Source organism: Ambystoma mexicanum, chromosome 7q, assembly GCF_040938575.1.
Source record: "Ambystoma mexicanum isolate Mex_15411 chromosome 7q, UKY_AmexF1_1, whole genome shotgun sequence".
Lineage (NCBI taxonomy): Eukaryota > Metazoa > Chordata > Amphibia > Caudata > Ambystomatidae > Ambystoma > Ambystoma mexicanum.
In genome coordinates, this window is record NC_090941.1 from 56,069,681 (window position 1) to 56,084,444 (window position 14,764).

The 14,764-nt window shown below is 44.6% G+C and overlaps 1 protein-coding gene across 5 annotated transcripts in view; it reads right to left on the reverse strand.

Annotated features, from left to right (window-relative positions):
• Window positions 1-599: 599 nt before the first annotated feature.
• Window positions 600-14,764, reverse strand: part of FRMPD4 (FERM and PDZ domain containing 4) — a 1,539,383-nt gene continuing 1,525,218 nt past the window's right edge. For 2 of the 5 annotated variants that reach the window (XM_069639729.1, XM_069639730.1), the window contains one exon: window positions 600-2,518. In XM_069639729.1, coding sequence (XP_069495830.1) covers window positions 1,165-2,518 — 1,354 coding nt within the window. In that variant the 3' untranslated portion in view covers window positions 600-1,164. The remainder of the gene's footprint in view (window positions 2,519-14,764) is intronic. The other 3 variants (XM_069639731.1, XM_069639732.1, XM_069639733.1) reach the window with 2 other exon arrangements.

Below are 14,764 nucleotides of genomic sequence, written 5' to 3' on the forward strand. Positions count from 1 at the left end.
TCTGAGAGATGCATATTATTTTGCCTAGGTATTTTGCCCTTAAATTTGGCAGCAGGTAAATGGGCTCACTGTGAGCGTCATGAATGCCTTTGCTTGTGTGGCTTGGGGCAGGAATCGATGGCCCGCTTTATTTTCTTCTGCCAGGACTATGGCAACATTACGTGGCCCTTCTGTGGAGATTGTCCACTGCAAGCAGAGTTATCGCTTTTGCTGATGCAATCTTTATTTGGCAAGCATGATGGCATCAGAAACATTTGCTTTTAGAGCGGGGCAGCCCCCTAGGGCAGCGGGACAGCAAGCACAGCTAGTTGGTGCTCTCATCCCACCGCGCTCTTGTCCTTTAAGCATGCTTGATAACATGTTGCTGCCTTCTTACTCCTGGACATGTTGTAGGCTTCCATGTAATGTTGATTGTTATTTTTTATAATTTTATTCATTATATGGCTGATGCATATCCTCCATATTTTTTTGTGTTCATGTACCATATCTGACTTTTCCCATTTGTATCGCTTTTGTGTGTTTTGTAATGACCCTTGTGTGGAACAACAGAATATAACTTGAATAATCACATCTCTCGAAATAAACAAAGGGAGACACAGTTTTAATAAAAGAGTCAATTTATTAGATATATTTCTAATAAGTCATATTAGCCTCTCCAACTTTACAGTAAATGTGTTTTGCTATTTTCAATGCTTAAAAATTATAATTTAAAATATTAAATACTGTATTTATATACACTACGAGTCAATTTCTTAGCTCTACACATGAACAAAGAGGGAAGAATGTTGAAGAACTGTGTAGCTTTCTGCAGTCTTGAAACGTTATCATTTGTTTGTCCTATCCTATAAGAAAATAACCACCGCTTCTCAACTCTTGGTACCTTATGCCAGTTTAGAATGCAATATTTCAGGTTAGAGCTACTGCCTCTTGCCAGTATTCAAATTCTTGTTTGTTCATTTGTTAATGTACTTCTCTTATATACAATAAAATATACAGCGAGAAGCAGAGGAATACCAGGACGCGATGAGGGGAGTGAGGCGTGTGAGGGAAGGCACATAGAGAGATGTGCAGGAAAGAGCAGGATGGAAGGGGGTAATAAACAGGAGTCCTCAAAAGAATAACGTATGGCTTTGCAAAGGTACTTAACAAAATGGGTGTCCCAGTTCACTTGTTTAGGAGTGTTTTGAGTGACCGTGGGAGCGTGTTTACAATCGCAGCCAAGGTCGTTGACTGGCGGGCCAATAGTTTAACGCTGGGGTCACTCCAGATCTTCCCTGACGCAGTTTCGGCTGCTTTCAACAAACAAATGTAGTTCATGACAACTTCATCTACCTTAGCAACAATTTCCTGCTGCTGCTTCTCAGAGTTCATTGCTTTAACCAAACGCATGCAGGCTTCCGTTAAGCAACAGAGCAACTGAAAGCTGGAAGTCATGGCTAACAGCATTTCCTCTGGACTTTTTTCAGCCATGGCCATTTTCCTGCAGGCACTTCCCAACTGTCGTGATTCTGTGGATAACAGTTGCTTGTATTGAGAAAGTTTCAAATCATAAGTATCTAGGCAAACATCATCCCGCTCCCCAACACTCCCTCTTATTAGACTGAGTAGCTCATTTGCGTCTTCTTGTGCTGCCAGGAATCCATCGGGCATGGCATACACACTTTCCTTTAGTGTGTTTATCCTTGCAATTTTCCTGTCGAAGACCATGTTGTTTACAACAGCTTCCATTTTACCAGACACGAGCTTTGCTTCAATTTCACAGCGAGGGATTGGCAGGACAGCTTCCAGTGACTCAGTGGGCATACTCTCCTTCTCATTGGATATTGACAGATTGGCAGAGGTGGACAATTCAAGTGGTATCTCCCGTGAATACAGGCATGACAGTTGTTTGCTTTCACTCTCATGTTCTTCCTCATCCTCCTCCTCATCACATTTACTTGCTTTATTAAGGAAACAGTAGCTGAAGGGCCCACGACATTTCCAATTACTGGCATCCAATTTTAATAATGGCAATGTTCGGAACTGCTTAGGCTCCTTTGACATTGGGCTATTGAGAGAAGATCTTGTACTCTCTTTGCTTTCACAGCTGGAGTTAACAGAACCCTGAGAGACACTTTTGGACAGTTTTTTACCTAGTGGGAGTTCAATTCTCTTTTCACACTTCGACGTGTCTGCCTCAGCAATATCCAAACATTTCAGACTTCTATCCAATTTTTTCCTCTCCACGGTAGCTTCGATTCCAGCCGAACTGGCTGCAACAGTGCTGCTGCTACGTCGCAGCACTTTGCGGCTCTTTGGCCTCCGGAGACTGCCCCCAGTCGGAGTGGCTTGCTGTAGACTCACCACGGTTGCACACGTCTGCTTCATTTGAGGAAAGACGTAAGGGTATTGATTTCGAATTGGCACATTTGATTCTGAGCTAATGCTGGATGATGAGATGGTGTCAGCTTCCGGAAGTATGGAAAAAGTTGAAGGCATGCCTCCTTGTCTTCCCTTCACAGGCTCTGTGAAAGCTACACTAGGGGTAGTAGAAAAACAGAGAGAATAATTAAGCATTTCCCTGACAACATTTTCAGATAGCAAATGTATTTGACAATAAAGTAGCTGTTTCTCGTGTCTCATATTTATGCAGAGAAGAATGCTAAGGTGTAATCCTGTACAGTTCAAATAAGTCTCAGATGATGGCATTTGACATGTTTAGTGCTTCCCCCAAACATCTTCCCCCCAAAAAATGACAGAATTAGTACCCGGTGGGGGAGAGGATTTCCTCCCAGCCATCGAGGAGGCTCAGAACGGGGGAATTACCACGTGGTAATCCCCCCGCTCCGAACCTTCAAACTGCTGGAGGCTGCCATCTTCCCCTGCCGGCGAATTAGGTAAATGCTCCGCTCCTCTCCCCCTCCTCTCTCCCTCCTCCCCTCCACAGATTTCCCTCCCCCTTCCCTCCACTTACCTGCTTTTTTGCTCCTCTTCGGGAGCGGACGTGCTGGAAATACTTCTGTCTCCAGCGCGTCCGCTCCCTATATGCGACATAGTGCCATGGGAAGGAAGAAGGGTCTATACATAGTCCCTTCTCTCATTTCCATGGTGGCCCTTTTTTTGTTTACCTTTTTCCTATTTTTTTATGTCCACAATGTAAAGGGAGAAGGGACTACATGCAGTCCATTCTCCCTTTCCATGGTGGCCATGTTGTTTGTTTACTTTTTTATTATTTTCAATGTCCGACATGGAAAAGGAAAACAGACTTCGTTTTCCCTTCAACAGCAGCCATTTTGTTCCCTTCCTTTCAGAAAAGCCAGAGCATTTCGCACAAGTAAGAAATAAGCTTTTAGTACCCCGGTCTAATAGCAATAATCCCATCGCTGGGGGGCATTACTGAGTCGGGTTATGTCCCCGGGCCTTCGTTAAGGCCTTCACTATCCTCTGCCCTGTAACTATGGGCCCACGGGCATTACCTGACTCGTTAATGCCCCTCCCGTCTCAGGGATTATTGATTAAATAGTTGCTCATTACGGAACATCCTGTCCAAATGCTCTAAGCATCATGCGTAATTGATAAGTGGCTGGTTGGACATGTGCAATAGGGAAGAGTATGGGAGTAAATAGGATATAGCTCTGCTTCCCTGCAGTGAGAGTCATATGCTTCATGCATATTGCTAAGCATAGCATAGCATGGCTTAAACACATAGGGCCTCATCACGAGTTGGGTGGTAGTCCTTAAATGCGGTGGTAATGGGGTTACCACTGCATTTAAGGGCCCGCCCAATCTCAAGTCTGGCGTGTTTTACCCCCAGCTCAGAGCTAGAGGAAAACACCCCTGGAAAATTCCCATTTTCAGCACAATTACCGCCAGCGGTATTACCACAAGGTAATTGCGCTGACAATTCCACATTGGGTCCAATGGACCGAATGAGGAAAGTGGAATGGGGAATGAGGACTAACAGTTAGTGCCCAACCTGTGATCTGCCGGTAATACCGCCGGACAGGTTGGCGCTAACGCAAATAAAGTTGGCGGTATCCCAGCCCAACATTCTATGTCAAGGAACGCGTATTGCTAGTTGATGCAGCAGTACATGAAATGACAGTCACTTTTTACTTGCCGTCTAACCCACGGATATGCATATTTTTTTGTATTACGCATACTCCACATGCCACTTAAGGCACATATGTATTCTTAAATGTATGTCTATGTAAGAAATTACCCTTTGTTTTTAGACATTTCTACTCCAGGTGGTCTTTACAAGCTATTATATATTAATCTAGCTTAACTGCCAACATAGGGTGACCTCACATGCATCAATGACAAGGGTAGCTTTTGACTCTATTCTCCATTTTTGCCAGAACAAGTACAGAGACAGCTCAAGAAACTAGTGGGAATGGAAACAAAGCCATGGGCAGAAATACAGTTGACTCTAGTGCATCACTATCGACTCTTGTCAAAGTATGCCATAGGAGGGGCAGTATTGACAAGCAGAGAAGGATTGGGAATACAGCAAGCATTGGGTACATCACAGGCTAATAATCAATGCTGAATGGATCAAGGACGGAATCGGTTTTTGCCACGGGGCAGAGAAATGGGCTACAGAGGAAGGGGTGGTTTTCAGAACAATCAGGGCGGTTTCCAAAATATGCAGAATGATAATCAGAATGCTCAAGGAGGATTTAACCAAGGGGGACTAATCAGAAGAGAGCCTCCTTTATGTCGGACATGTGGAATGACAGGGCACATTGCGTGCATGTGTGGAAGCCTAGGCTATGTACAGAATGGGTAATACTCAAGACGGGGGGCAGTGTATCCTCCAGCATATAGCTCACAAGCTAGGGATGGGTTCGCCCAAGATCAGACAGTGTATTAAGCACAAGCGCCGCAGATGCAACAGGCATTGCAACCACAGCAAGCACCATTGAATCCCCCAAAAGGGCAGTCACAGCATGCACCCATGCAGATACAGCAGAATGCAAACACAGGACCGTTATTGACACCTAGAGTAGGGGTGTTACTGTGGTGGGAGGAAGTCCTTTCACATGTACGGGATATGCATGTATCTACAATAGGACAGCTCACACTGTAACTTGATGTGTTCAGTACTACCTGTGACACCAGACCCCCAAGAGGAACCAAGGGTTGATGCTACATTAGGAGGGAAATCTTTTTCTTTTTTAGTAGACACTGGGGCTGCTAGATCATGTATACGAGAGGGAAAATACCCAATGTCAGGAAATGCCATGAATGCTCAAGGATTCTTTGGAGCTACGAGTCGAGTTACTTTCACTGACGAATTACCAGTCTCGATAAGAGAGAGTGACACGTCTATTGCCTTATTGTATTCAAGGCAGACACAAGTTAACATTCTAGGACGAGACATAATGACGAAGCTTAACATGACAATTTCTTTCACTGAAGAAGGCATAGTGTATTCTGCTCCAGGGATACATTATATGAATCTGGGTGAATTTATATTGACGATTACAGGGCAAATGGCTGTGCGAGGAATGCCACTGGAACCAGAAGTCTTTCTTTATGGGGTACACATTTTGTTGACATGGCTACCTGGCTTAGTGGGAAAAATTATGAGAATACCTCATGAATTTTTGTTCAGGCCACAGATACCTTTGGACGAAGAGGGGGAACAGACTATTCCCCTAGAGTTAAAAGCAGCTACAGTGCGAGGGGAACAGATAACGAGTGTAGGCCATGGAGGACAGTGATTGCCATTGGGGAAGGGTATAGACAGACTGACGTCACTGATGAAGATATGTTTAGAGATGATCCATCAGTCGATAAGTAATATTCGAGATAAGTATTACATACCAGATTAGAGAAAAGAGAGATCCCACTACGAATGGCAATCGTGTGGCAGCGTCCAGCATTTTTTGATGAAGATTTGGAAAAAGTACCAAACTCTTTGTGGACTATAGGCCCCTAAGACATAGGCCTATTGAAGGAGGTAGGGGAGGTCAAGATAAAGCTGAAGCCAGGAGCAATTTTACCTGGAGCAAGCCAGTGCCCAATGTCTCGAGTGGCAGATGAGGGTATTTTTAACACTCTTCCAGCCCTGATGGAACAAGGTATTTTAGTGACATCAGAGTTATTGTGTTATACCACAGTGTATCTGATAAAAAATCGAAGGGAGGGTTGTGGAGATTCATTCAAGATATGAGACCAATTAACCAGATTGTAGAGGCAGAGTTTCCTTTAGTTCCCAATCCGGCGACAATATTATGTAGTATCCCATCAGAAGCACAATATTTTATGGTGATTGACTTGACAAAAAGGTTTTTCTCAATCCTGCTGCATAAGGACTCCCAAAACCTTACGTCATTTACGATTTTACCAAACTAGACTGAAAAGCACTTGTTTGCCCCAAAGGTATGGCAAGTTTCCATCGATCTTTAATATGGGTCTTCCAGATGGCCCTAAGTAATACTGATTTGAAAAGCGCTGTGATACAGTACCTAGATAATATTTTGGTTTGTAGCAGGAGAGAAGATGAGTGTAGACAAGACTCGGTTCAGTTAATGACTATCCTGGCAGACTAGGGATATAAGGTAGAAAAAAGAGAAGCTGTAATATTGTAAAGAAGAAGTGTATACAGGGCAGTTGATCTTACATGAGGGAAAGAGGGTCACACCTGAGAAAGGTGAGGTGATCATGAAAATAGCAAAACCGCCCATGGTAAAACACATGCAACAGTTTTTGGGATTATGCAACTATGTTGGAGCCTGGGTGTTTGATTATAGCTCATACACAAGAAACCTTTTGCAGGCTTCAAAGAAAGCACAAGTGAATAAGGAAAACATATAATGGACTGAGGAAATGGAGGAAGGGTTTGAAGAGTTGAAGAAAGCAATTTGTATAGCTCCAGTTTTAGGAATTCCCAATTATGACTAGGAGCGCTTTTTATTTTTGCACACAAATTGGACAGTCATGACAACAGTACTTATACAGAGAACTACACTGGGGTACAAACCTCAGGCATATCATAGTGTGATTCTGGATCCAGTTATGAAAGGGCACTTTCCTTGCGAACAGTCACTGGCAGCAACCATGTTTGCAGTTAAGAAGTCTACCAGTATTGTGACGGGGTATTCTATGACACTCTTTGTGGCACAAGCTTTCTTTGCCATTTTGGAAAAACCTAAGGGTACATTGACATCTCAGAGAGCTTCTGCGTATGAGGTAGTTATATCAAATTCAGCATTCAAAATAGTCAGGTCTAAAATAGTGAACCCTGCCACGTTTGTAGCTGATTCCTGTGGCAGAGGGTGAGCATGTGCATGATTGCGCAAACTACGAAGAATTCTATGATGAACTACGGCGCATAAAGGAAAATCTATTAGCAGGGGGGAGACTCTCTTTATTGATGGTTCTTTGAAAATCGATCAAACTAACGGGGAAAGGCATTCTGGCTCAGCTGTGGTGAGACACAGAGCAAATGGTGAATTTGAGGTTGTAGCAAGTGCAAGACTACCGTCTTACTTTTCAGTGCAAGCGGCAGAATTGGTGGCGCTTATTGTCACGCTGGAAAATCATGCAGGCAGGAAGTGATGGTATACAGTGACTCTGCCTATGTGACGTCAACTGTGCATGCAGGGCTAGCACATTGGAAAAGGAGGGGCTACCTCTGAGTGGATGGCACTCCAGTTCAACACGCAGCATTATTGGATAGGCTTAATAAGGCACTACAACTCCCAGTAGCCATTGCGATAGTTAAATGCGCAAAACATACTAGCAAACTGACTTCCTCTCTCGCGGGAACAAATCTGCAGATGTAGAGGCCAAAAGGGTTGCATAATCGCCAGATATTTCAAGTTTTGATACTTCATATGTAAAGGAGAAGATTGTCACAGTTATGATAGTAGATGAAGGGTTTAATCATTTATCGAGTAAACAGTTGATGGAAGTTCAGGGCAGTGAACCGCAGGAAGAGCAAGTGCTATGGAAACAAAGGGGGTGTTATTTTCCTCCCTCTTAAGCATTATGGTGGCAAAACAGCACTGGAAATCCGGTGATGCCAGTAGCATTGTTAAGGGTAGAGCTTGAACAGCTGCACTACCCTGTGCATGTAACTAGGGAAAGCCTTGTTTTATGTAGTAAATTGCATCGTATGTCAAATGTATACCGCTGGGCATACACTGTGAACGATTAGGAGTGATTGCTTGACCAAACAGTCATTTTCACCATTTACATATTGATTATGTTGACGTGCTGCAAGTATGTAGTGGATAAGGGTATATATGATAGTGGTGGTGTGTCCCTTTTCTAGGTGGATCGAAGCAGGTCCTTGTTCGCACCCTGATGCCCCTTGTGCAGCCAAGTTTTTAGTCCGGGAAGTCTTTTCCAGATGTGGAGTATGTGAGGTGCTGAGATCCGACAATGGGCCCCATTTTGTTAATGAAGTATTTGAACAGATTAGCCTATTGTTAAGTATAAAACAAAAGTTTTCTTCTGCTTATCACCCACAAGCAAACTGAATTTGTAAGAGACTCAATGGCCTCCTTAAAGACAGAATAGGGAAACTCAAATTAACACTGAAGAAGAGATGGCTGTATTGCCTGCCCCTTGCATTATATGCATTAAGGAATCAGCCTGGGTCGGACCACCACCTCACACCCCACAAGATAGATATAGGAAGGTGAATGAGAATGCATTTGTCTCCTCCATCGAGGAGCAGAAGTGATGCCCAGAAGACTGCAGAAATGTTAGGCAAGGAGTTATGTGCTTATTTGACATGTATGACTGCTAGTACCTCTGTCATTTCAGATCAACTGAAATGCCAGGAGGGTCGATCTCAGGACATAGGTGAAGACCATTCAGCTCCAGAGCTGCGGAATTACTACCTGTACCTAGACTTTTTATTGGAGAGTCAGTCTTAATAAGGAATTTCAGAAGGAAGTGCCACAAGCCATGCTTTTGTGGTTCTATATCGTGGAAAATATTACTCCTTCAGCAGTAAAAGTCCAAGAGAGACGCGCTTGGATCCATTTAAGTGATGTGAATGTCACGACTCGCCCCCTTCGCCCCGTTCCTGCCACTTAGGGGCATGCTTTGGGGTTTATTCCTAACTGGACATTTCCTCCGAACCTAATGCTACAGTGCTGTGATGAATTGGGAGCGCAAAAACCTTATTTTCCAAGTGACTTCCCTTCCGAATCCATTCCAGGTTTTTGCAGCCAGCATGCTACTTTAATCAAATGACTATGCTTCCCAGAATGCCTGGATCACTGCTTCACCTCCTCCCTTGCAGGACAAGGTTGGGTGGAGGATAGGCAACACCTGTGGCTGCAGGTGCAGCAGGCGGCACACCTGATGGGTGTGCTCGTTAAGCAGCTTTAAAAACCTCAGTTTGCTTCAGTCCAGCGCTGGTCATCGTTGCAGTGTTCCTGTTGTGACTAGTCCCTTGTTCCTTGTTCCTAGCTTTTGTGCCTAGTTCCTAGTTCCTGTTTCTTGTTCCTCCGCCCTGGATTTCAGATTCATGTGCTTAATTGATTTCTGCTTTCTGGATTTCCTTTCCTGTCTTCCTCTGTCTGCAGGCAGCCTTTCTCTGTGCTTTACCCTTTGATGCAGCCCAATTTGCCTGTGTTTTCTGTTTCTTTGATGCTGTCCTTTGCTACTGAAAAACTTGATGCATTAGTCTTTCCTTTTTTAGATTTAGTTTCCTGCCTTTTCTCCTTGGATGGGTGGGTAAGGTTTCCTTTTGTGATATCATTTTCCCTGCTCCTGATCCTTACTTCCTATTGGGATCCATGCCATGTTTTCCATTTCACTTCTGCATTTATTTCACATTTGATTATTTAGGTGTGGGGTGCTGTTGTAACTAGTCCCTGTGTGAATGCCTTCTGTTTTCCTCACTATTTCTTTAATCACAATTCCTACGTGCTCCTTGCCTTAGGTCTTAGGTATTTAGTTATCCTCCACCCATTGCTGTTATAGCCTTCTGGGTCCCTGTTTGATCAACTGGGTTCGTGGGTTTACTGACATTGTAGTGGTCTTTCTGGTTCTCGTGAGTACTGTTTCTAAATTCCTTATTCAGTACCATCCAGAGTGTCAGCACACAGATCCTGTCCTTGCTTGCCCTCTACGTGGGCTTAGCGCTGTCAGTATCTGTAATAGCATAGTGGTTAAGGAGTTTGCCGACTTTCCTTTCAGTCATAAGGAGGTTCTAAGTGCTTACCCCACATCCCTTTTCATATATAGGTATTTTTGTTTCACTCTATCTGCACTCCTGGGTTTTAGCATATATGAGTCGTGGTTCTTGTGTGCACGTTGTTTGATTCAAGGTTATTCACTGTGCGATTTTGTGCACATTTCCCTTGCCATATTCGCTGCCTTTGTACTCACCTGATTAATCCTGACAGAATGACCAACCCTAAATTCCCATTGAATATGGCAAGTTTAAGAAAGAAAGGCAGCAAGGCCTCTAACAAATTTGTACAGAAAGCTTCCCCTACATTTACCTGTGACAATCAAATCACTACTCCTGACTTAAATGAACTCCTTGTCACGAATGGGCATTTACGTGCAGAGTATTTTTCACACAGGATGGCACATCTTACATTGCCTCATCCTAGTTCTGTCTTTTATTCTGATCCAGATTCTATGTCAGCACAAGCCTTAGCAGCAGAAAACAACACAATGTTAGACTTATTATACAAGAGTACCTCTGTTGTTGAACCCCATGATTCCAGTTGTGCTTCACCTCATATTGAACAGTTTCATGGTACAAACATAAAGAATGGAGGGGTTCCTTGCATAACTTCTGTTTTCTATCCTCAGTCTAAAGCATACTCCTTTGCACAAGTACATACTGTAGTCCCTAATGCCAAGAGGTCTAATGTCAATAGTTTGCTTAAGGGAAACACGGACCAAGTTGCTAAGAGAAAGTATAAATCTCAGAACCTGCAAGCAGTAGATGACAATGTACAATCAGTGCACATCCAGATTGCTAGTGCAGGATCCAGCCCTGATGCCACTATGCCTCCCCCTGTGACTACTGATAGTGATGTACAGTTAATGCAGGGCATGCTAAGAGCTAAGCTTGAGGAGTTAAGACAAGAATTCATTTCTTTACAAGAAGAGAATAAGACCTTGCACTCTTTACTGAATACACCTCAGACTTTATCCGTTGATGTTGATGAAGTGAACACTGTTCAGCCCCTGAGTGCAGAGACTTTGGTAAACCATGATATTTGTCAATATGTTAGATCTATTGGGAGTGAAAGTCTTTCTTCTAGCACAGTGCTTAATCTGGGCACAGTTTCTGACAATTGTTCTGCTGTTTGTCAGGGATTGCAGTTAGCTGAAGATTTACAAGCCACTCCTTTACCTAACATTTCCTGTGTAGCAGTTTGTCATAATTCTGAGCTTGAACACATACATGCTTCTGATTTCCAAACACAATCCACAATGGTGACATACACAGAATCAGTCACTACTGTAGGCTTACGTTCTGCCCTTGATCTTGCTGCTGAGACTGAAGTAGACGTTCAAGTTGATGTGGAAAACGATGCTACCTCTGTGTTCGCTCTTCCTTCTGCCAATTTTGGTCACAACGAACAGCCAGAGACAGTACAGATTTCAGATTTTGATGGACCCATTCCACAGTATACTGAACCAAAAACCTGGCAGACGATTCCTGAACTGTTGATTGTTAATCTGCCACTTTCAGAAGCTAAGACAGAGGAATGGACAATTGACGAAATCCTGATTAACAGAGACTTTACTATGATGATTCCTCTGGTTGATATTGACTTCTACAAAGGAAGAGACTCTGTGCCATCCACTAAGGAGAGGGACTGCAGGGGTACAGCTCAGTCTTTGGTTACTGGTGCCAAGGAGTCAACTGCCCTAAAGGTGTTTTCCATTCCTGAGCCACAAATGTGTCTGTCTACTTCTGGGACTTCAGTCTGTCCTCCTACAACAATTGACTCTTCTATTATCCAGTCCACAGCTCTGCAGTCATCTTTGACACACGTGTCTTCAATCAATGAACAACTGCCATGTCTGCCGTTCACTCAAGAGCCTTCACCATGTACGTGGTCAGTGCCAAAGACCTTGACAAGTTTGTCTTCAGCTAACGATATGGCTCCAGCTTGCATGCCTTCAGCCTCAGAATTTCCTCTGGCATGCCTGTCTTCGGCTACAGTGACTCATCCAGCAGATTATCCTTCAGCCATGCAGCCTGCGGTAGTACATTCTAAGTGCATGTCTTCGGTCCCAGAGCCTACTGCTAGTTTGGCTTCAGTTCATGAGAGACCTGTATCCTTCTCAGCCTCGCTGCCAATATCGGAGGTGTACCTGTCTACACTGTCAGATCATGCTGCATATTCTTCTGCTCCAGAGATTCCTCCTGAATCCCAACCATTTTATTACCGATGAAGGTCCAGCCAGCCCTTTGTATGCTTCAGGGGGATCACCAGATTGCCTGCCTTTTTCACAAGACAATTCTCTCAACTGCTTAACTGTAGCATCAGAGCCTCCCGAAGATGCAACATCCGAGTCTGAAACTTCTGCCAGCTCTCACTTCAGAAACATCAAGCTGGATCATGACTCGGGAGAGCCTTACATGCGAGGCCATTGGACTTGCCTGGAGTACTACGAGAGGGAGACGGATACCATCCGCCACGGCCCAGTCACCGAACAAGTAGCCGACCAGGATAGCTGGCTGGGTGGTTCGCATCTGGGGTCCGGTTCGGATCAGCCGCTTGACAGCTTTTTTGTTGCCGGATCACGCATGAGCCCGAAGGAAGGGACGGGCACGGCCCCCCAGCAGCAGCACCAGTTGGGTGCTAGTAGCCAAAGGAAGGGAATGACTGCTGCAGTTCAAGATGTGCCTGTTATTGCTCCTGCTGCGAGTGTGCCTGATGTACTAAGTACTGCATCTATCACTCCTATCAGTATGCCAAATGTCCCTGCGGTTGTATCCCACGTGCAACAAGGCTGGCTACACGACTGTCACCGGGAGTGCCAGCCTCGAACAACCCATAGGACTTCCAGGCCTCCAAGGCATGGAACATATGCAGTCAAACCTTAGTCACTTTCAACCACAAGCCTTTTCCCAGATGGATGACAGAAAAGGATCCAAACCTCTACCTCGGCCGCCACATTCTTTTTCTGAACATAAACATTTCCTGAAACCTGCAGTTTCCTCATCTCCTGCGTGTCCACTCTCGGCAGAAAGGCTAACAGGGCTTCTACCATTGTCTAAGGCATGTTGCACCAGCCTGCCTCCCTCCTCAAAGACTTATAAGTGTCCACTCCCAGTGACTGAGCTTCCTGGACCTTCAAGGTCCTGCAAGTCTTTCATGCCTTTCTTCGAACCATGAGTCTCTTCCTCACCAGAAGCCTGCCTCTAGACTGCAGCTTAATTCTATTCATTCCAGTCCATCTGCTTTTGCTCACAGGCCACCGTTTCCATCAGTGCCACCTCCAAAGACAAAGCGCTCCTATCATAGAAGGAAGATGTTTTGTGCGGGTGATGGTCGCCTGGAGACGGCCGTGGAAGGGGGTATACTGTCACGACTCGCTCCCTTCGCTCCCGTTCCCGCCACTTGGGGGCATGTTTTGGGGTTTATTCCCTACTGGACATTTCCTCTGAACCTAATGCTACAGTGCTGTGATGAATTGGGAGCGCTAAAACCTTATTTTCCAAGTTACTTCCCTTCCGGATCCATTCCAGGTTTTTGCAGCCAGCATGCTACTTTAATCAAATGACTATGCTTCCCAGAATGCCTGGCTCACTGCTTCACCTCCTCCCTTGCAGGACAAGGTTGGGTGGAGGATAGGCAACACCTGTGGCTGCAGGTGCAGCAGGCGGCACACCTGATGGGTGTGCTCGTTAAGCAGCTTTAAAAACCTCAGTTTGCTTCAGTCCAGCGCTGGTCATCGTTGAAGTGTTCCTGTTGTGACTAGTCCCTTGTTCCTTGTTCCTAGCTTTTGTGCCTAGTTCCTAGTTCCTGTTTCTTGTTCCTCCGCCCTGGATTTCAGATTCATGTGCTTAATTGATTTCTGCTTTCTGGATTTCCTTTCCTGTCTTCCTCTGTCTGCAGGCAGCCTTTCTCTGTGCTTTACCCTTTGATGCAGCCCAATTTGCCTGTGTTTTCTGTTTCTTTGATGCTGTCCTTTGCTACTGAAAAACTTGATGCATTAGTCTTTCCTTTTTTAGATTTAGTTTCCTGCCTTTTCTCCTTGGGTGGGTAAGGTTTCCTTTTGTGATATCATTTTCCCTGCTCCTGATCCTTACTTCCTATTGGGATCCATGCCATGTTTTCCATTTCACCTCTGCATTTATTTCACATTTGATTATTTAGGTGTGGGGTGCTGTTGTAACTAGTCCCTGTGTGAATGCCTTTTGTTTTCCTCACTATTTCTTTAATCACAATTCCTACGTGCTCCTTGCCTTAGGTCTTAGGTATTTAGTTATCCTCCACCCATTGCTGTTATAGACTTCTGGGTCCCTGTTTGATCAACTGGGTTCGTGGGTTTACTGACATTCTAGTGGTCTTTCCGGTTCTCGTGAGTACTGTTTCTAAATTCCTTATTCAGTACCATCCAGAGTGTCAGCACACAGATCCTGTCCTTGCTTGCCCTCTACGTGGGCTTAGCGCTGTCAGTATCTGTAATAGCATAGTGGGTAAGGAGTTTGCCGACTTTCCTTTCAGTCATAAGGAGGTTCTAAGTGCTTACCCCACATCCCTTTTCATATATTAGGTATTTTTGTTTCACTCTATCTGCACTCCTGGGTTTTAGCATATATGAGTTGTGG